General features: G+C 38.5%; 1 protein-coding gene across 3 annotated transcripts in view; it reads right to left on the bottom strand.

The window, feature by feature from the left end:
• The window catches only part of ESF1 (ESF1 nucleolar pre-rRNA processing protein homolog), a 65,725-nt gene that overhangs the window by 19,329 nt on the left and 22,256 nt on the right, over positions 1 to 24,140 (bottom strand). For all 3 annotated transcript variants that reach the window (XM_019972883.2, XM_019972884.2, XM_019972882.2), the window contains exons 10-11: positions 5,064 to 5,185; positions 688 to 775 (exon numbers count right to left, since the gene is read on the bottom strand). In XM_019972883.2, the coding sequence (XP_019828442.2) occupies positions 688 to 775; positions 5,064 to 5,185 (210 nt within the window). The remainder of the gene's footprint in view (positions 1 to 687; positions 776 to 5,063; positions 5,186 to 24,140) is intronic.

Consider the following 24,140-nt stretch of genomic DNA (forward strand, 5'->3'; position numbering starts at 1 on the left):
AATGAATGCATTCAGGAGAGAATTGACTGGTGCATGTGCAATGGAAACAAGGCTCCTTGGAAATTGGAAATCAGATACCTGAGAGTTTATTTAGGGATTCAAGGAAAAAGGGGAGGAAGCTGGCTTTTCAGCTACATGAAAGCTAATTATGAAGCAGAATAAATGAAATGGGATAAAATGAAACATAGATGCTGGGTCAACTGGAGCCAAAAGTTTTCACACTATGTACACGTTTCACACATGCAAGCCATGTAAAAATTTTAACATATCCACATAAACACAAATGGATTTATTTCATACTTTCAATTCTTCACAGACTTTGCAAAGAGACACCTGGAGTGGATGTGTTATAAAAAAGCAGTGAAAGCACACAAAGATATGACTTCCTTTTTTCCTCATCCTTTTATAATCAATCTACCTAGAAAGGAATCCCTAGTAAACTATGAAATTAATCATGTTCACCCAAAGCCTCCTATAATGAAATTACTTCTTGTACGTACAGGGGACATGCTGACCCTCCTATCTGATCAGTGGTTACATCTAACAGGACAAACTTGCTTATAAGCCACTAGGGAGCTACACAAATTTTAGGGATTCTGAAAGAATGCATAGTTTACATTGTTTCTACCCATGTCACCTTTTTTGCTTTAGATTCCAACTGAAGATTACAAATATGGGTTGGCTTACCTATTTTTTTAGCTTCTTCGGCAAAGTATGGGTCATTCATATCAACATCAGAGGGAACATCATCTTCACTGGCCTCTTCAGCAAGAGCCTTAAAGATGAATATAAAAAATAAATACAGTTTATTGTAAGGACCAAAACAAATAAATGTGAAGAAAAACCTAATTTCTTTTAAATCAAGCAGTTCAATCTAAAATTAAACTGGTTTTCAAAAATGGCTAAGTTTACAAAATAACTTCTAATTAACTCTTTTGTTTGTTCAACAAATACTTATGGAATACTTTATAAATGCAGGAACTATACAGGGCTTTTGAGAGAGACAAGAGTTATCAGATATATGGTTTCTGTCTTCAAAAATTTTATGATCTATTAAAAGAAATGAGCCACATAAACAAAAGTATGGTGGTGGTTTAGTTGCTAAGTTGTGTCCAACTCTATGCAATCCCACGGATGGTAGTCTGCCAGGCTCCTCTGTCCATGGGATTCTCCAGGCAATAACACTGGAGTGGGTTGCCATTCCCTTCTCCAGGGGATCTTCCCGACCCAGGGACTGAACCTGGTCTCCTGCATTGCAGGCAGATTCTTTACTGACTGAACTACGAGGGAAGCCCTAAACAACAAAGGTATATAGCAATAATAATTAAAGATAGGAAGTTCCAGAAGAGACAAAAATAAAACACGTTCAAGGAAAAGAATACTTTTAGATGGGTGATCAGTGAAGTCAGGTAGCCTTAATCTCTCACAAAATTGAGAAATGGCAGTGATTAACAATAACATGAAGTAGTTCACTGTGGAAGCCTGGCAGGCTGCAGTCCACGGGGTCACAAAGAATCAGAGATGACTTAGCGACTGAACAAGTGCATTGTGGGTTATCTTTCAAATCATTATTTAATGCAATTTATCTGCTGGTTAATTAAAGAAAATGTTATGAAATTTCAAAAATACAAAAGCGTAAGCAAGGTATAATGAACCTCCTGTTCTCATCACCCAATTTCAACAATTACTTAATCTATAATCCATTCAAGAAAACTTCTGCACTAATTTTAGGCACATCAATTGTTTACATTTTCCCTAATCAAATTTGAACAGTTTACTAAATTAGTGTATTTAAGTTAAAAAAAAAATCAAGTCTATAAAGTAAATAGAATATATGCAAACTAAGATCAGACTAACCAGATGGAGTTTATCCCCAGGAATCTACAATATGTGTCATTTTAAGAAAAATATTTAGATAAATCCATGCACCTATGGATACCTTATCTTCGACAAAGGAGGCAAGAATATGCAATGGAGAAAAGACAATCTCTTTAACAAGTGGTGCTGGGAAAACTGGTCAACCACTTGTAAAAGAATGAAACTATAACACTTTCTAACACCATACACTATAAAAATAAACTTGAAATGGATTAAAGATCTAAACATAAGACCAGAAACTATAAAACTCCTAGAGGAGAACATAGGCAAAACACTCTCCGACATAAATCACAGCAGGATCCTCTATGACCCACCTCCTAGAATATTGGAAATAAAAGCAAAAGTAAACAAATGGGACCTAATTAAAATTAAAAGCTTTTGCACAACAAAGGAAACTATAAGCAAGGTGAAAAGACAACCTTCAGAATGGGAGAAAATAATAGCAAATGAAGCAACTGACAAAGAATTAATCTCAAAAATATACAAGCAACTCCTGCAGCTCAATTCCAGAAAAATAAACGACCCAATTAAAAAATGGGCCAAAGAACTAAATAGACATTTCTCCAAAGAAGACATACGGATGGCTAACAAACATATGAAAAGAGGCTCAACATCACTCATTATCAGAGAAATGCAAATCAAAACCACAATGAGGTACCATTTCACGCCAGTCAGAATGCCTGCTATCCAAATGTCCACAAGCAATAAATGCTGGAGAGTGTGGAGAAAAGGGAACCCTTTTACACTGTTGGTGGGAATGCAAACTAGTACAGCCACTATGGAGAACAGTGTGGAGATTTCTTAAAAAACTAGAAACAGAACTGCCATAGGACCCAGAAATCCCACTGCTGGGCATACACAACGAGGCAACCAGAATTGAAAGAGACACGTGTACCCCAATGTTCATCACAGCACTGTCTATAATAGCCAGGACATGGAAGCAACCTAGATGTCCATCAGCAGATGAATGGATAAGAAAGCTGTGGTACATATACACAATGGAATATTACTCAACCATTAAAAAGAATACATTTGAGTCAGTTCTAATGAGGTGGATGAAACTGGAGCCTATTATACAGAGTGAAGTGAGTCAGAAAGAAAAACACCAATACAGTATACTAACGCGTATATATGGAATTTAGAAAGATGGTAACGATAACCCTGTATGCAAGACAGCAAAAGAGACACAGATGTATAGAACAGTCTTTTGGACTCTGTGGGAGAGGGCGAGGGTGGGATGATTTGGGAGAATGGCATTGAAACATGTACATTATCATATGTGAAATGGATCACCAGTCCAGGTTCGATGCATGAGACAGGGTGCTCAGGACTGGTGCACTGGGATGACCCTGAGGGATGGGATGGGGAGCAAGGTGGGAGGGGGGTTCAGGATGGGGAACACGTGTACACTCGTGGATGATTCATGTCAATGTATGGCAAAACCAATACAATATTGTAAAGTAATTAGCCTCTAATTAAAATAAGTAAATTTATATTAAAAAAAAAAGAAAAACGTTTAGAATGCACATTGCTAAACATTATCCTACATGCTGAAGAAGACCTGCCAAACCCTAAGGAATGTTCATTTTGGTATTACTATCCTTTTGAGAACAAGGACTACTAAGAATTTTTCACCAAATTATAATCGGTTTAGCAGTAATATGATGTCTATAGCAAAGATTCTAAAATACTTATATATCTAACTACATATATATTTACATATTTTTAAAACTGTTCTTTTATATCTAAAGTACAGCTGTATCAACTATGGCAAATAAACATATATTCATTTCTTCAGTAATAATCTCTTAGTATCAAATTGAAGTGACAAAGAGTTGGGGGAAAAATATTTTTAACCTGAATTCTTCAGATTCTCCTTTATGTGGAGAATCTCATGAGGTGGAAGAGGTTTGCTGAATCACCAAGTCTAACACTCAGTCTAGAACAAACTGAGCACTCAACAAACCTATTTTTAATATCGTTGATAAAACTAGTCCAGTCTAAGCTCATTAAAGGGAAAAGGTAAAAGCACAAGATAATATCAAAGTACCAATCAAATGAAAATCAAACAGCTGCTAAATGTCTCACAGAAGAGTGACTACTTTACTGACCCCATGCAGACCTACTTGTAAGTCTTCCATTAAATGATGGCTTAATAACTTGTGGAATTATTCCATTTTAAAGATATTTTACTGCCTGGGAGAGGCAGAATATCAATGCAGGCAGGGCTCTGACCTCATTTCCTCATTTTTCTATCCATTTCCAGAAACATGGAGTATAACAGGAGTACAAAAGTCAGTCCACTGCATCATTCAACTCCGAAGCCCTCTTTCAATACTGCAGTTCTTGCATAGCACAGAGAAACACTCCAGTACAGCAGAAAGCACTGGAGCAAGAGACTGGATTCTGGCACAAGCCTGGCAATTAACGCGGTGCGTATTCCTAGAGGAAGCACTTCATTTTCTACAACTATCAATATAAAACATCAGGGTTGGACTAAAAGTAATCATTTAAGATTCCTCAGGTTGTAAAATTCTCTGACTAGTGATATAATCTTAAGATAATGAATGAACTGCTAGGATGCTGCATTTCATTGACAAGACAGAATATTTTTATTGGCAGGAACCCTAAGTGTCTCTGTTATTATTAAGGACTCTAACTCTGGAAAGATGTTATTTCTGAATCATGGGAGTCAAATTGATTTTTCACAGACAACATATTAGCACAGACAAAATATCTTCAAAAAAGGGGTCTAATGACAATATGTTAAAAGATCTATACACAAATACTGAAAAATTTCACAAATAGTGAAAAAAGCATCTTGAGAAATATACAGAAAAAATTTCATTCATTTTGAAAATGTTTCTCTCTATATATGCTCAAGTAAAAATGTCTGTCTGTACCTCTCTTTCTCACAAACACAGAACAGAATCAAACTGTCTTACATCTAGAAATGTACTAAACTATGCATTTTATTGAGGTAGCACATAAATGTAAAATATTAGAGCACAGCATTTACAGTGGCTCTGGGCTTTTACAGGTTTTATGCATCATTGTGTAGCCTTGCAGAAAACACTTAACCTACCCCAGTGAGTGGTTACGTTACAAGACAATGGGTGCCAAGCACTGGTACCTTCTGATACTTAGTGGCTGTTCGATAATTACTCAATCATAATTATTGATACCTTCTGTTTCTTTTTCAGCCTTTTTTTCTCTTTCTTCTTCTCTAAAAATTGTTCCCAAGGGGTCAGTTTATCCTTTCCTTCCAATTTGTTTTTGACCATCTCTTCTGCACTTTCTTTAAGGCCTAAGGGAAAACACAAATAGTTTAGTTTAAAATGTTATATCTTCACTCACTTTAAAATGTAATTAACCAAAAAAGATTATTTTAATATATTTACTAGATAAACAAGAAAAAATGAATACTCCAATGTCACAGAGTAACATAGTATCAACTTACATCAAAGCTATTTACTAAAAACAAACAACTATAAACCTAACCAAACCAAAATAGATAAACAAACCAACCCAGCAGCTAAATATATGGTCAAGCTACTAAAGAAAACTCCTTTACTTAGGCTCAAACTTTATTTCTTGGTATGTAATTTAACCACTTGAGACTCTAAAGGTAACTGGCCTTTAACACAGTTATTTCTACTTGCTTCTGTTGCCCAAGTAAAAGCTTATATTCCCTGGAAACTATAGGTGACTAACAAAAATTAACAAAAATTAGTAAGACAATCTCTGTGGAAATAACCCAGGAGGAAAGAATTCTTGTAATTTCTTATCAAGGACTCATTCTGTGAGTATACATCTTTAAGATCAAAAGGGCCATCATGTTCAGATTCCACTTTGTATGGTTTAAGTTCTTTCAGTGATGTTATTCGCTCTTATAGGTTTCTTGCTCCTTATATTCTGTGGTTCCGGAAATGTTTATCGGTGGCTAATGCAATAACTAGAGAGGGGTGAGAAGAAAGAAAAAGCCCCAAGGCTGATCTATCAGTTCATGAAGACCTTACTACTGCCACAGTAAAGGAAATGCAATGACTGTGTTATCACCTTTGATAAAAAAAATGTTTATTCTGGAGTATTTTTGGGAGATCATGTTCAGTTTGGGAAGAGGGGTCTTTAATATTTGGAGAACACAAAATCCATTATGAAATTAATGGAATGATTCGAGAGACAAGGTCAATCCAGATCATCTTTCCAGATACATTCTAAATTCTAAGAAAGTGAAAACCATTCTAAGGATATAATTCCCTTCTTCCCTGATGAGTATACTGAGACTGAGGATATTCAGGAACTTGCCTAAGAACACAGAATAAGGAAGCTATATACAGTTAGACTTTTAACTCCTAATTATCCTCTATACCATTACCAGATCCATCTAAAATGCTGGTTTGGTCGAGAATAAAGAAATGCACAGTCCACAAGTAAAATCTAAAGCTTTGGGTCTCAGGTTCCTTATCTGCAAAGTGAGGCTGGGCTGGATCAGAAGCATACAACTTCCTCCTCCCACATACACTGTTTTCCCTCTTAAAAGAAAATATCTGGTAAAAGTCCAAATGCACAAAAGAACTGAAAGTCATACTTTGGGTCCTTAGCCCCAAAGAATAGCATGAAATAGCTGGAACAGATGATTTGAAAGATCCCCTCTTTGGCTTATAAACCAAGACTTAATCTCTAAATTTCTATAACTTAGAAAAGCATTAAGGTATATGCATACTCAAGGTTACTTAGATTAGTTTTTATGACACACTACTGCTATGTCTGGTTTATGAGAATACTCTGATTTATGGGATGCCAAATCAGAAACTCAACTCTCAATTCAAAAATGTTTCTTGTAAAAAAAACACAGTTCACTTTACTAAGCAGTTTTCAGGAGATATGTGAACTGTAGAAAACATGTCCAGATCTCTGACTGAAGCAACAGATACATAGCACCTTAGGAAATGTAAACACTGGTACTCACTTGGGAGAAAGCAGCAAATCCTGACAAAACAAGTTGATTTCAAGTAGGAAAATAAAATAATTTATATATTATGCCTGTAGGTCAGCACACAGTCCAGTCTCAAATTCTAAATGCACAGTATTGTTATTAAATATGTTTAAATAATAATCTTTAAGGTATTCTACTACAGTTTCCTCAAACATGAAAGATTTTACTACTCCAAAATACTAAATTAAGCAATATATTTAGAGTCCCCCACCCCCACCCCACCAAAATGTCTTCTATGGTTAATTTTAATCCTTGAAACATAAACTCTACTCCTATCTTGGCATGATGTTAAGAAAGGTGTTTCTTTTACACGACTAGACCACTGGTTTAATGGGTTTCAATCTCTAAGAACTACTCCAATGTGATGACTGGGTCCTGACATTTTTGGGGGGACATGCATGGATATCCTTATAACTTGATAAGAACTATGGAATCTCTCTCTGAAACACTGTACTAGAAAAACTTGTCTACAATGTTCAAAAGTTTATAGATCTTCAACACTCATTTCTGTGGAAGGACATGGATATCCTTATAACTTGATAAGAACTATGGAATCTCTCTCTGAAACACTGTACTAGAAAAACTTGTCTACAATGTTCAAAAGTTTATAGATCTTCAACACTCATTTCTGTGGAAGGACCCAAAGGGCCTCAGGCAAACAGCATTATGGGGCAACAGAGGTCTCGAGGAAGGTGGGAGTCTGTCTCCCAATTTCAAGACTTACTGGTCCTGACATTTGCAGGCGCTACATGAAGGTTTCTTATTGCAGTATGCCTGTCATTTTGGACCAGATAATTCTCTGTTGTGAAGGACTATCCTGTGCACTGTAGGATGTTAAGCAATGTTATCTGGTCTATCATACTAGCTGCCAGTAGCCCCAGTCACAAAAATCAAAAATTTCTCCAGAGTTGCCAGTGTCCTCTTGGGGAGAAAAATCTCAACTCAGAGAACCACTGTTCTTGACAATGATTAGAAGTCACTTCTGAAAAGAAGGGCTGTATTTCAATATTTGTGTCACATAAACTATGTATTATTTTATTTGGTACTTGATTATAATAATGTCTTTCCTACTTTAGCAATTTCAACTGAGTATGCCTTTTCTTTCAACCAGAACAAAGGCAGCTAAAGTCACCTTCTTTTGTATCCCATAATATTTAGCATAGCGCCAGACACATAGTAAGTACTTAATAAGCACTTAATTGATCTGTCTTGAAGAAAGAATTCTTATTTTAAGCCAAGTGTTTGATCTTTCATGTTTGGAACATAGTCTTTCCAACAGAAAATGAATCAAAACTTTAGGATCTAAATAAATGGCCTTCATCCCGAAGTGGTTCATGCAATTTTTTTTTTTTTTTTTAAGGAACTACAGCTCTAGAATAATTCATAAAATATCATTCTTGGGAAATACTTTCCTAGTATTTAATTTGTTTATAACTAAAGAAATAGCATCTTCAGTTAAATCCAGTCTGAAATTTTTTGCTTGGCTCTCACTTAATACACCAAAATAGTAGAATGACAAACACATTGCAATGAATTAATACACCACCACGATAGCTTAAAAATGCTTTGTTCTTGCTGTCATCATGAGGTCATTTAAATCTCTGCCACAGATCACAGCTGTTTATATTCTAAATTCTTAAAAATATGCCCATCCCAGAAGCTTCTTGGCATAAGCACAAGAACATTCTTCAAACAGTTTAGCCTTATTTGAGAGTAGCCACTATGTGACTGAAAAACAACTTCATTATAAATGTCTAGTTTTGTGTGTTTGTTTTTTAAAAATTTTAAGCATATATTCAAGGGCTGTTGAATTAGTTAAAAATAACATTAATAATCCTACAAATAAGGGGTGAGAAACTCTTTAAAACTAACCATGAACTTAGATGACTCAATTTTAACAATAATAATTTAAGTGCAATTTATTCAGAATTATTTTGGCAGTTTGCATACACACAAAAATACTTTCAAATATTCTTTCAAAAGCCACTAAAATAAGAATATACATTTCTTCTGACCTAGCTCATTTCAAATTTTGAAAAGTCTTCAAAGGGCAGGACATGAATAATAACTTATAATAACTCAACTAGGTACTATAGTTGGTTTTGTTTATAAAAATAAAATAAATATTTTAAGATTTCTGATATAGGCTGAAACTGGCACTTTTTAAAAATGTATGCAAGAACTCAGGATCCACTGAAAATATTTATGAACACTTATGGTTCAATCTTTATTTATGTATGTTTTATGTTTAAATGAGGCCATGGTAATACTCAATTCCAAAAGTAGCTTGTAAAATGTAACTAACTACCATCACCAACTGAACTCCCAACAAGGAATTCACTCTGGCTCTAAGGGTTTTTAGAGGAAAATAACCAACCATGCCCTGAGGAACACTGACATCAAAAATACCCCTTCAAACTGGTCAGTTTTCTCCAATGGTGGGGGGAGAGAGAGATTAACTTATCCTTCCTTCAAGCATATCAGATATGCAAAACTACAAATCTTCGTAATGAGAAAGATGAAGATTTGAAATGTTTTCAACTTGGTTCAAGATTTGTTCATAAAAAGTTGTTTAGAACATTGTTCACAATTTGGTTCATAATCTGAACTTCTGTAACTCTTTTTTTCCTAAACTCTTACGGTATATATTCTTTTATTCTGCTCTATTTAATACAGTTGCAACTTTACACTTATTTGTGTGATCTTTTTTTAAACTATTATTAATGGCTATCTCCCTTACTAGGTTGCAAGCTCCATGATGGTAGAGGCTACAGCTTGCTTTTTTTTAAACCCCAACAAAGGTAACCCTATGCTAGTGGAGGGCCTACTACATAGCACACGCTCTGTTGAATGAATCCAAGTGCAGTTGAAGGGATACATAAGTCAACTTTGTTCCCAACCTTATAGACAGGGGGCAATAAATTCATGAAATTAAAAAGTAAAATAACAACTAGCTCTGGGAACAACAGTAAATAACAGAATTTACCAATCATCCAGACAGAGCCAACAAAAGCTCTCTGTATGCACTTAACACTGTCAGAATACTGTTTTATCTACTACATGGGAACAACACAGACAGTTATAATAAAGAGAAGAGAGTAGTACAGGTAAGCTACTTCGACTGGGAAGGCTTCTCATGTAACACTTAATTCTGTTTCTCCTAAAAAAGTCAATGAGGTATTCAAAGAAGACATCCCAAAATATGCACTAAATGAATAAATGTTAAGGCTTTTTATTGTTGTTCACTGTCCAGAAGCCATTTCAGTGGGTAGCAACTGGTTTACATTTGCCTTGAATTTGGGCTTATCATCCTCTACCCTCTTCTGAAACCCCTTTTACCCTCCTATAGAAGGATGTCTTCCGTTTGCAAGTATATTCATTTCACTGTGAACTAAGCTGTCCCTGCTTCTTAGAATCAAATGTTCTTACAAAGCTGACTTCAAATACAAGACATTTGGGCTTCATTAGGAAGCTATTGTTTCCTGTATTTGTCTGTACTTTATTTGTATGTTGTCTTTGCCTTTCAAGTAGCTTGTGATCATAATGTACATAATAGTAAGCTGTCCTTAATACTCACAGAGTAAAACTCTGGCCAAGTCTGATGAAGCCATTCTGCTCTTTAATTTGTGGCAAAGAAGACTGAAGAACTACTTTTCTATTGTCACTTTTTATCCATAATGTTTACAGACAAAGTAGAAAATAAATGAAAACTTAAATGAATGGCTAAGACATAAGGAAGCTAAGGGAATTTTTTGGAATCTAGTCAAAATAAGAAAGCTCAAAGGGAAATGTTTAACTAGCTTAGAAGTAGGGATTTTCCTTGGGGACATACACTAATCTGCTCTGGTTCAGCATGGATCTTGGGTTTTAATGGGCTGCTAGCCAAGGAGGCAGGGGACTGAGTTTGGAGCTCGATCTAATTGCAGGCCTCAGCAGAGACCACCACCATGAGGCCAGGGTCCTTTAGGAGATGATGCTCCTCCTCCAATGGTTTAGAAGGAATACATGCCTTTCTTGGCTTTGGCCACGGGCAGAACAAAAGAAGTAAAAACATATTTTCTCCCTCAGAGAATTTATAACCACAGGCCCCCACATCCATGGGTTTGTGGCTAGGATTCACACTATTTGTGTGGCTCCAAAACCCTAATCCAGAAATTTGGTTTCAATTGGTCCAGGATTGGGAGTGCCCTTAGGTACCTGGCAAATACTCTCTAAAAGAAGCATGTTTTTTTGACTCAGGCCTCTGAGAATTCCCATAGGTAAAAAAAGATTCAGGAACAATGAGATCATAATAAGAATTCAATATGAACCAGAGTAAACGGAAACAAGTCAGACCTACAAAGGCTAAAGATTTTGGAATTATACAGAATATAAAGTCAGCACAGTTTAGAGAAACAAAAGAAATTAAAAGATAAGATTATTAAAGGTATAAAACAGATTAGAGAAGGAAAAAATTTCCAGAAATGAAAAACAACTGAAATTATAAAGTCAACCAAGATAAACAGCAGACAGAGGTAAAGAAAAAATTAATGAACTGAAAGAAAGAACTGAAGAAATTACCTAGCACGCTGCACAACAGACTCAAAGGTATGGAAGCCATGAGTTAGATTCAGAATGAGAACGTACCACACAAATCAAATGGGATTCTCAGAAGGAGAAAATAAAGATGACGGATATTTTAAGAGAAAAGGGCTGAGAAGTTTTTGGAATAATTCTGGTTATCCAATTAATTCTAAGCAAGATTAAAGCTACCAAGCAAAAAATGACTTAGATACATACCATAGTGAAACTCTAGAATACTAAAGTATTTTAAAAGCCAGAAACAAAGATAGCACTGTGGAATACAGTCAACTCTTTCCGTGACAAGGGTTCAGAAGCGGGCCCCTGGGCCCTGGGATTAAAACAGTATATTCTTTAGTTACACTGGCCTCACTTGTAAAGGCATCCTCACATCAAGAGGAGTCAAGGGGAAGCCTTGAATGTAAAGTAAATATGCCCCTCCCTAGAAAAGGATAAGGAGGTGACTAGGTTGGCATATGGAGAAGGCAATGGCACCCCACTCCAGTACTCTTGCCTGGAAAATCCCACGGACAGAGGAGCCTAGTAGACTGCAGTCCATGGGCTCGCCAAGAGTCGGATATGACTGAGCGACTTCACTTTCACTTTTCACTTTCATGCACTGGAGAAGGAAATGGCAACCCACTCCAGTGTTCTTGCCTGGAGAATCCCAGGGACGGCGGAGCCTGGTGGGCTGCCTGCCGTCTATGGGGTCACACAAAGTCAGACATGACTGAAGCAACTTAGCAGCAGCGGCCGCAGGTTGGCATATCGTCAAAGCTATGGTTTTCCAGTAATCATGTATGGATGTGAGAGCTGGACAATAAAAAAGGCTAAGCACTGAAGAATTGATGCCTTCGAACTGTGGTGTTGGAGAAGACTCTTGAGAGTCCCTTGGACTGCAAGGACACCAAACCAGTCAATCCTAAAGCAAACCAACCCTGAATATTCATTGGAAGGTCTGAGGCTGAAGCTGAAGCTCCAACTCTTTGGCCAACTGATGCAAAGAGCCGACTCACTGGAAAAAGCCCTGATGCTGGGAAAGACTGAAGGCAGGAGAAGGGGACAACAGAGGATGAGATGTTTGGATGGCATCACTGATTTGATGGACATGAGTTTAAGCAAACTCAGGAGATGGTGAAGGACAGGGAAGCCTGGCCTGCTGCAGTCCAAGGGGTCTCAAAGAGTCAGACATGACTGAGCGACAGAACAACAAGGTTGGTGCATCCATGGCAACAGCAGATACTCTTCCCTCCCTAATTCTCAACACTCACAGCCTCACCACAGTCTAATTCTCAGAAGTTACCCACACACCCACTCATCTGTCACATCTCCCTCTCCCTTCAATTCTCTATCACTGAGTTCTCCGGAATTTGTGGTACATCATCAGCAAAAACCCAAACACTGCATCTCTGCAGGTTTTCTGCATCTTCTTGCTCTAACTGCAGCCTGGCTCTCCCCTGAAGGGTCTGCACAGGGCAGCACTTTCCAGCACTCGCTGCTCATGGTGGTGGGGGCATTTGGTTTCCTCACAGAGCAGTCACCAACTGGCCTAGGGCAAAGGCGGGTGTGTGAATCAGTAAAGCTCTCTATCCAGTTTTAGGAAGTGTTAGTGGCCCAGGCTTAGGCAGAGTAACTTACTGACCAATATAAATCAGGGACCCAATCAATAGATCCTTACAGGTTTGAAACTCTGGTACCTGAAAGAGGTGGTATGTCTGAGTTCTGGGGGTAAGGAGAGATTTATTCTATAAAAAGAATTTAAAAGATCTGCCATGCAGAAGAAGTTGAAATTGAATTCCTACCTTATATCATAAAAAAAACAAAACAAAAAACCAACTCTTGATGAATCAAGCACTTAAGTCAAAAATCAGTCCCAAATGATACAAATCCACCCTCCACACCAATATTAATAAACTTAAGAGCTTTACCACAGAATTCAGCCATTTAAAGAATATAATTCAGTGGTTTTTAGTGCATTGACAGATATGCAGAACCATCACCACGGTCAATTTTAGAACATCTAATTCTTCTCAAAAAGGAACCTTTCTTTCTTCAGGTTCCATCAGGTTGAGAGTTCAAGTCCCTCTCTTCAGGTTGAAGCATACAAGACACTTCAACACCGCCCACCCCTCAACCACTAATCTCTATGGTTTGTGTTGGATATTTAATACAAAATCTATGCCACTTTGTGACTGGCTTCTTTCACTCAGCATAGTACTTTCAAGGTTCATTCACTTTATAGCATGCATCAGTACTTCATTCTTTATATGCACCCATACTTTTTAGTTAGTTAGTTCAGTCTCTCAGTCGTGTCCGACTCTTTGCGACCCCATGAATCGCAGCACGCCAGGCCTCCCTGTCCATCACCAACTCCCGGAGTTCATTCAAACTCATGTCCATCGAGTCGGTGATGCCATCCAGCCATCTCATCCTCTGTCGTCCCCTTCTCCTCCTGCCCCCAATCCCTCCCAGCATCAGAATCTTTTCCAATGAGTCAACTCTTCGCATGAGGTGGCCAAAGTACTGGAGTTTCAGCTTTAGCAAAGAACACCCAGGACCAATCTCCTTTAGGATGGACTGGTTGGATCTCCTTGCAGTCCAAGGGACTCTCTAGAGTCTTCTCCAACACCACAGTTCAAAAGCATCCATTCTTTGGTGCTCAGCCTTCTTCACAGTCCAACTCTCACATCCATACATGACCACAGGAAAAACCATAGCCTTGACTAGACAAACCTCTGTTGGCAAAGTAATGTCTCTGCTTTTGAATATGCTATCTAGGTTGGTCATAACTTTCCTTCCAAGGAGTAAGCGTCTTTTAATTTCATGGCTGCAATCACCATCTGCAGTGATTTTGGAGCCCAAAAAAGTAAAGTCTGACACTATTTCCACTGTTTCCCCATCTATTTGCCATGAAGTGATGGGACTGGATGCCATGATCTTAGTTTTCTGAAAGTTGAGCTTTAAGCCAACTTTTTCAGTCTCCTCAAGAGGCTATTTAGTTCCTCTTCACTTTCTGCCATAAGGGTGTTATCATCTGCATATCTGAGTTTATTGGTATTTCTCCCAGCAATCTTGATTGCAGCTTGTGCTTCTTAATGAGATGAAAACATATACAACGGAGAGCAAAGGAGTGAATGCTGAAATCTGGATGATGGTTATTCTTAGGTAATAAGAAGCAGGAGAGATCAAATGGATGGATTTAAGTTGTTGCACAATTCTAGTTTTTGTAGTGTTTTCACTTATTATTTACTAAAAAATAAATAAAAGAGAGTCATGCTGGATCAATGATAAGAGTGTCCTAATCCAAAGATGGGCTCCATAAAAGACAGAAATGGACCTAACAGAAGCAGAAGATATTAAGAAGAGGTGGCAGGAATACACAGAAGAACTGTACAAAAAAGATCTTCACGACCCAGATAAGCACGATGGTGTGATCACTCACCTAGAGCCAGACATCCTGGAATGTGAAGTCAAGTGGGCCTTAGAAAGCATCACTATGAACAAAGCTAGAGGTGATGGAATTCCAGTTGAGCTATTTCAAATTGTGAAAGATGATGCTGTGAAAGTGCTGCACTCAATATGCCAGCAAATTTGGAAAACTCAGCAGTGGCCACAGAACTGGAAAAGGTCAGTTTTCATTCCAACCCCAAAGAAAGGCAATGCCAAAGAATGCTCAAACTACTGCACAATTGCACTCATTTCACACACTAGTAAAGTAATGCTTAAAATTCTCCAAGCCAGGCTTCAGCAATAAGTGAACCATAAACTTCCAGATGTTCAAGCTGGTTTCAGAAAAGGCAGAGGAACCAGAGATCAAATTGCCAACATCCGCTGGATCATGGAAAAAGCAAGAGAGTTCCAGAAAAACATCTATTTCTGCTTTATTGACTATGCCAAAGCCTTTGACTGTGTGGATCACAATAAACTGTGGAAAATTCTTCAAGACATGGGAATACCAGACCACCTGACCTGCCTCTTGAGAAACCTATATGCAGGTCAGGAAGCAACAGTCAGAACTGGACATGGAACAACAGACTGCTTCCAAATAGGAAAAGGAGTACATCAAGGCTGTATATTGTCACCCTGCTTATTTAACTTATATGCAGAGTACATCATGAGAAATGCTGGGCTGGAAGAAGCACAAGCTGGAATCAAGATTGCCGGGAGAAATATCAATAACCTCAGATATGCAGATGACACCACCCTTATGGCAGAAAGTGAAGAGGAACTAAAAAGCCTCTTGATGAAGGTGAAAGAAGAGAGTGAAAAAGTTGGCTTAAAGCTCAACATTCAGAAAATGAAGATCACGGCATCCGGTCCCATCACTTCATGGGAAATAGATGGGGAAACAGTGGAAATAGTGTCAGACTTTACTTTTTTGGGCTCCAAAATCACTGCAGATGGTGACTGCAGCCATGAAATTAAAAGACGCTTACTCCTTGGAAGAAAAGTTATGACCAACCTAGACAGCACACTGAAAAGCAGAGACATTAGTTTGCCAATAAAGGTCCGGCTAGTCAAGGCTATGGTTTTTCCAGTGGTCATGTATGGATGTGAGAGTTGGACTGTGAAGAAAGCTGAGTGCAGAAGAATTGATGCTCTTGAACTGTGGTGTTGGAGAAGACTCTTGAGAGTCCCTTGGACTGCAAGGAGATCCAACCAGTCCATTCTAAAGGAGATCAGCCCTGGGATTTCTTTGGAAGGAATGATGCTAAAGCTGAAACTCCAGTACTTTGGCCACCTCATGCGAAGAGTTGACTCATTGGAAAAGACTCAGATGCTGGGAGGGATTGGGGGCAGGAGGAGAAGGGGACGACAGAGGATAAGATGGCTAGATGGCATCACCAACTCGATGGACATGAGTTTGAATGAACTCCGGGAGTTGGTGATGGACAGGGAGGCCTGGCGTGCTGCGATTCATGGGGTCGCAAAGAGTCAGACACGACTGAGCGACTGAACTGAACTGAATCCAAAGACTGTAATTAATGAACTCACATGAACTACAGGTTCATAAGAATAAAAGGACACATTTAGTATATTTGCTTATACCACTTTTGTTCTTCAAAGAACATTATAGGGGAAATAAAAAGGAATAAACCAACTAGAAAACAGTATGCACAAAATATACCACTGATAAAAGATGAGCCCAAAATATAGAAGAACGCCAAATACAGGAAGAACTCCTAAGAATCACGAAAGCACAAAGAACACTACACTAAAAATGGTATCAAAAGATATGAATAGATATTTCACAGGTAAGAAAGCAGGAAAAAAATGGTTTCTTCATCAGTAATTAGGCAAATGTCTGAGCAATCCTTTAAAAACATGTCAGGCCATATCATCTCCATTTCCCATTGCCTTTCCAGTACAAGAGAAAGACCATCAGCCACTATGGAGAACAGTGTGGAGATTCCTTAAAAAACTGGAAATAGAACTGCCTTATGATCCAGCAATCCCACTACTTGGCATACACACTGAGGAAACCAGAAGGGAAAGAGACACGTGTACCCCAATGTTCATCGCAGCACTGTTTATAATAGCCAGGACATGGAAGCAACCTAGATGTCCATCAGCAGATGAATGGATAAGAAAGCTGTGGTACATATACACAATGGAGTATTACTCAGCCATTAAAAAGAATTCATTTGAATCAGTTCTAATGAGGTGGATGAAACTGGAGCCTATTATACAGAGTGAAGTAAGCCAGAAGGAAGCCAGAAGGAAAAACACCAATACAGTATACTAACGCATATATATGGAATTTAGAAAGATGATAACAATAACCCTGTGTACGAGACAGCAAAAGAGACACTGATGAATGGAACAGTCTTATGGACTCTGTGGGAGAGGGAGAGGGTGGGAAGATTTGGGAGAATGGCATTGAAACATGTAAAATATCATGTATGAAACGAGATGCCAGTCCAGGTTCAATGCACGATACTGGATGCTTGGGGCTAGTGCACTGGGACGACCCAGAGGGATGGTATGGGGAGGGAGGAGGGAGGAGGGTTCAGGATGGGGAACACATGTATACCTGTGGTAGATTCATTTTGATATTTGGCAAAACTAATACAATTATGTAAAGTTTAAAAATAAAATAAAATAAATAAATAAAAAGCAAAAAAAACCCAAAAAGACCATCAGAGGCCCTTTGTGATCTGGCCACCTCTCTGCCCTCACCTTCTACTACTATCCACTCCCTGGCTCATTCTGCCTCATTATTCCTGAACAAATCAGAAATGCTTTCCCCTCAGGGTTTTTGCATTTATTGCTTCCTCTGCCTGAAATGTCCTTTCCCAGGATAACACATAAGGTACAACATACTTTCCATTAGCTCTTTGTACAAATGTCACTTTCTCAGTGAAGCCTTCCCTGACTGTCCTGTTCACATTGTTACCCTCTCCCACCCCTGAACTTCCTATGCCCTATCCAGGTCTTATCCTTTTACTTCCACAGCCCTTAACCATCATCTGATTATTTTACCCATTTACTAGTTTACTAATTCCATTCCTCCCTGCTCTCCCTCAACGCACACACTAAAATGGAGGACTCCACAACGGCCTAGATCTTCGTCTGTTTTGTTTCGTGCTATTAGAGAAGAGTCTGGCACACACGGCAGGAGCTCAACTAATTTTTGAGCCTAATACACAAATTAAAACCATAATGAAACACCATTACTTATATACTCAATTGGAAAAAAATCACCTGACAATTATCAATTAACAGTGAGAATAAAGAGCTGTGCAATCTCACACTACCAGTTAGAGTAAAATGCTATAAGCACCCAGGAAAACAATCCAGCCCATGACCTTGTTAAGGTAATTGTGAGTATGCTACACAACCAAGAAATCTGACACATATCCAACAAGTTCTATATATACCTTGGTGACAAGTCCAAGAATATTCACAAAGACACTGCTTTTAAGAGCAAAATACCGCAATAGCCAGCAACAGAACAGATACGATATATCTATAAAGAAATTCTATATAGCAGTGAAAATTAATGGACCATGTCCTCACATACGGAGAAGGCAATGGCACCCCACTCCAGTACTCATGCCTGGAAAATCCCATGGACGGAGGAGCCTGGAAGGCTGCAGTCCATGGGGTTGCTGAGGGTCGGACAGGACTGAGAGACTTCACTTTCACTTTTCACTTTCATGCACTGGAGAAGGAAATGGCAACCCACTCCAGTGCTCTTGCCTGGAGAATCCCAGGGACGGGGGAGCCTGGTGGGCTGCCGTCTATGGGGTCGCACAGAGTCGGACACGACTGAAGTGACGCAACAGCAGTCCTCACATATGGATTATGGATAACTCTCAAAAATAAAATATTAACAGCAAAAAGAAATGACAGAAAAATACACAGAGGATGCTTTTATAAACTTCAAAATTAATAAAACTGAGTAAAGACTTTAGGATACATGCATGAGTGGTAAAACTACTATATAGAAAAGGGGAATGGTTAACGTGGAATGCAGTTTCATATTTTCTTCTGGGAGAAGGAGGAGGGTGTAACAGGGACTGCAGACATTGGTGATGTTCTTTCTTAAGCTGGATACACAGGTATTCATTTAACTTTTTTCCTTTAACTGTATACATACACTGTTTACCTTTTGTGTCTACGTTCTTCTTCCCCACATTAAAGTGTAAAAAAAAAAAGGGTGTGTGTGTGTGAATGTTCACTCTTTGACAACTACGTGCTGATAAACTGGCTTTCACTAACCTCTCTCATTTAATTCCCATCAAAATAATAGGTACTTACACTCAGATTTTCTGATGTAAGCCCTCTGTGATCTTTCCATGATCACAGTAAACTACTAATGTTATCCCAAACTTCATTATAAGAAGGTCCCAATCTATACACTGTTTTAACAATTCACCTATAAACTAATGGCCTGAAACTCAGGTGTCTGTTTTCCTCCCTGGGAGAGACTACAGAAGCTACTAACATAAGGGCATTTTGAGGCTGCAGTACAACCAAAATAGCATTTCTAAATCAATTAAACCAAAAAACCCCATCTTTAAGAAAAATGAAAAGAAATGAAAAGCACTTTGGCCTCACTAGCTTTTAATAAGCTAGATTTTTCTTGCTGCTGCACTCTTAAGCATTTTCTTCTACCTTTACTGGGATGAGTTTATGTAAGTAAACTGTAATTCTGACTAGACTACTGTTAAAAAGACTTCCCAAATAACTATTAGGAAAGCAGTGTATTCCTAACCTTTTTCCGATGATGACAGATAGAAAGAATAATGCTGTAGGGCACAATGGAGTAAACGGGAGTGACAACCAGAGGAGGAAACGAAGCTGGGGTCTCTGGGTGGCCTCAAGGAGAACGGGATCAATCCTTGAGCAAATCAGTAACTCACAGGCGGTATGCTGGGTGGGAATCTCTGAAGCAGAGTATCACTGAAGGTTTACTCTTTCAACGTTTCTAATATTTGCAATTACCCCAGATCTTATTTCACTGGCAATGTCTTCTACTGCAACATTGAAAAAATTATAGAATAAGAGTTAATAGAGAATGAAAGTAACATTGAAATTTAGAAAATTTAGGACTTCAATTTATATCCATGGCTGCTTTTATAAGCCACTGTTGTTGCAATTCTTAGGGATTCTCTATTGACAGAAATCTACTAATTTATGACAGGTCAAGCATTCTTTGTGTCCAAAAAGATATCAGAATTTTGTAACACTAATTAACAACACGTATGCCTAGAAACCTGCAGTGTTCAACAGCAAATACACAAAAGCTTTTCCTTGCCCTTTTTTTTTTTTGAAACCTTCAGAGCAGAAACCTTACTAAACAGAAGAAGGCTTCTCAGAAGACAGGCTTCTTAGACATTGTCACACATGTGATCCTGGCCATGGACCAAAATGTTCCCTCACGCTGAGAAGTCTGTGCTTCTGGCTCAAAATTATGCATCCAAATAAATTACTTTAAAAATATTTTTAAATCTCTCTATGCCTCCACAGAAAGAAGGAGTAACAGTAACCTATAGTGAAATATACTTTATGACAATCTAAGCTGATGATGCTTAGATCTTGGTGAATTGTGGTGGAGAAGACCGTTGAGAGTCCCTTGGACTGCAAGGAGATCAAATCAGTCAATCCTAAAGGAAATCAACCCTAAATATTCATTGGAAGGATTGATGCTGAAGTTTCAATATTCTGGCCACCTGACGTGAAGAGCCGATTCACTGGAAAAGACCCTGATGCTGGGAAAGACTGACGGCAGGAGGGAAAAGGGGTGACAGAGGCCTCTGTTGGATGGCCTCCAGTCCATCAATGGATGAACTGGAGAAGCAAAGTGTATGCACATACGTACATGCCATGGGATGTTATTCAGCCTTAAGAAGGAAGGAAGGAAATTCAGACTTACACCACAGCACAGATGAACCTTGAGGACATTCTGCTAACTGAAATAAGCCAGTGACAGAAAGATAAATACTTTAGGATTCCATTTATATGAGATATTTACAGAAGCCAAAATCATCAGAGAGACAGAAAGTAGAATGGTGGTTTCCAGGGGTTGGGGGAGGGCCAATGAAGAGTTGTTTAATGGATACAGAGATGTAGTTTCATAAATGCTTCTGGAAATGGATGGTCATGATGGCTGCACAATAGTATGAATGTTCTTAATACCACTGAACTATACACTTAAACACACCTAAGATGGTAAAGCTTATGCTATGTGTATTTTATCACAAAAAAATTGGGGAAAAACCCGAATGTGTTAAAGTAGCATAAGGATATATGGCTTTTCAATTTTAGGGGGACAAAAAAAAAAAAGAAGAAGAGCAATAATGAAACTGCTGAAAGCAGTCTGAGTGAATTCTGTCAAAATAACATATGGAACATGTGTGAGAAAAACGACAGTTTGCTAGCCAGGCAGTTAGGATATAGAATGATGACGTGGGACAACCTCAAACAGAAAAAGCAAAAGCTCTGCTTTAAAGACCAAAGAATTCACAACTTCAAACAAATCAGCATAGCTGTGGGAAAACAATACATGAAACACACTTTCTGCTCTTGAACCAACTTCAGGCAGATTATAAATCTAAGGCAAAGTCCAAAAAAGTACTACTGTCTGGAACTCGTGGCTGCAGATGCAAACAGTGCAGCTGGCGTGATACACATGCAGAGGGAAGGACCACATGAAGAGCAATGGCCTAGCTGCTGGCAACCAGAGGCCCTTATTGATTTACATACTTAACTGGGATCCTAAAATAGCAGACCACTTAACCTAAAACTTCTAAACGTATGAGAATCTTGAGCACTTTCTGAAAACAGTGTTATTATAAAAATATCTTCAGTTTTGCTTTACATTTTTTTTTAAAGCTTCCTGGAAAACTTTTTAAAAACTTAAATCTCAACAGAGAAAATTATCTTTAAAATAATCCAGGAAATTCTAAGAAATTTACTGGCAACTCTACGGAGAAAATGTGCTAGCACTGTTTTTTCAGATAAACTTTAGCTGCTTCTCATTTTTACAACACATTCCACAAATGATTCAAATGTTTATTGGTTTCTTTTTTCTTTTTGCACAGCAAGAAGTTTCAGCTTATTACCTTACAAGGCCCTTACAGTCAATCTGTTAACTAGATGATTTACAGAAGGAGTATACACCTAAGTTTTAAAATTTGAGCCATCTACTAGCTGTGGCCAAGTAACAATAGTGCACTGCAAACTGGTTTCCTCCCCCTGACCAAAGTATGAAGCAAAATGCAAACTCTTTTCAGCTTATTTGAAGTTCAGTTTTCCGTTTAATGCTCTCCTCTACAATGAACTCAAAATTTTAAACATCTGGTTATTTTAAAAGTTCTGACCAAAAAAACATTTTTTTGTGACTATATCTCAAATAATGGATATACTGGCAATAAATGGAAATAGACACATAGCCAAAAGTAAATAGTGAACAGGTTTTGAGAAGTCTGAAAATTAAACTGTTTGAAGCCGGGCTGCCTAGTAAAATGAATGCCCAACTAATTCAAAAACATTTTATTTCTAAATAATGAATAATACCATAGCCACAGTCTGTTTACACTTCCCACTGGGTCACTGAATACAGAAAGGGAGACAGGATAAAGATGGGGAAAAGGAAGTACGAAGGATAAAGAACAGATACCAGAAACAAAGATTTATGCTGTATACCTTAAACTCACAAAGTAACATATGTCTATTGTATCTCAATAAAGTTGGAAAAAAAACCCAAGTCAGATTTTACTGCTCCTTAGTTCAAACACTCCAATTGCTTCTCATCTCACTCAGTGAAGACATCCAAGGCCTAAAACTGGCCTGCAAGACCTTCTCACTTGGCCCTGTTACCTCTGACCGCGTCCACTGTTCTCTCCTTCACGCCCTCCCTGTGGTCACACTGCTCTCCATGTGCTCCTCAAACAGCGTCAAAGCCAGTCACTTGTCACCCCTCTGCTTGCACACTCTTCTCTCATGGTTCACCCCTGACCTCTACTTCCTTTTGCTGCTGTTTAGTTGCTCAGTCATTTTTGACTCTTTGTGACCCCATGGTATGTAGCCCACCAGGCTCCTCTGTCTATGGAATTTTCCAGGCAAGAAATATTGGAGTGGGTTGCCATTTCCTTCTCCAAAGGATCTTCCCAACCAAAACATCAAACCTGTGTCTCCTGCATTGGCCAGCAGATTCTTTACCATGGAGCCACCTGGGAAGCCTTCTACTTTCTAAATATTTTCCTACCAAAGACTTATCTGTCTCCCCTTAACCAGAATATAAGCTTTAAGAAGTCAAGGATTTGTATGTTTTGCTCATACAAATGGTATCTAGAATGGTTCTTGGCATATGCTTAGTAAGTATTTGAAGGAAAGCTTAGGCACTGAAAAAGCTGAATAGAAAAAAGACTAGATGTCCTTTCACCAGTGTCTATTAATCAGCAGGTAACTAAGAAACAGAGGATATTTAATCATATCTAATCTCCTTTAGGGATTCCCAGGTGGCTCAGTGGTAAAGACTCCACCTGTCAATTCAAGAGACACAGAAACACAGGTTCAATCCCTTGTTTGGGAAGACTGAAGGAGGAAATGTCAACCCACTTCAGTATTTCTCGCCTGGAAAATTCCATAGATGGAGGAGCCTGGCGGGCTACAGTCCATGGGGCTGCAAAGAGTCGGACATGACTCAGTGACTGAGCACACACACATGCCTAGTCTTGCAAACATCTATTTCCCTGTCAATCTAGGCCAAATAAAAGTGAATGCTTAGCAACAGGTGAGCATTAATATACTGGCTTCCCAGGTGGCTCGGTGGTAAAGAAGCTGCCTGCCAATGCAACATACATGAGTTCGATTCCCAGGTCGCGAAGATACCTTGGAGAAGGAAATGGCACCTGGAACTTGCCAGTATTCTTGCCTGGGAAATCCCATGGACAGAGGTGCCTGGCAGGCTACAGGCACCTGGGGTTGCAAAAAAAGTTTGACATGACTCAGCGATTCAACAGTAACAATCTCCTTTAAGATGACAGACAAAGAAACATGTCATTATGACACGTCTGTTCATATTCTGGATGAAATGTCATAGGTCAAAATATACAGCTTTCATTATCTACAACAAAAAATTATCACACGGATTAACTGAACTATTAATACCGGAGAGGTTATTATATATTTATATGAGATAAAACTCATTATGCTTCACTTTTATGTATATCACAAATTTCCCAATGAGGCA

The sequence above is a fragment of the Bos indicus genome, chromosome 13, assembly GCF_029378745.1.
Source record: "Bos indicus isolate NIAB-ARS_2022 breed Sahiwal x Tharparkar chromosome 13, NIAB-ARS_B.indTharparkar_mat_pri_1.0, whole genome shotgun sequence".
Taxonomy (NCBI): Eukaryota; Metazoa; Chordata; class Mammalia; order Artiodactyla; family Bovidae; genus Bos; species Bos indicus.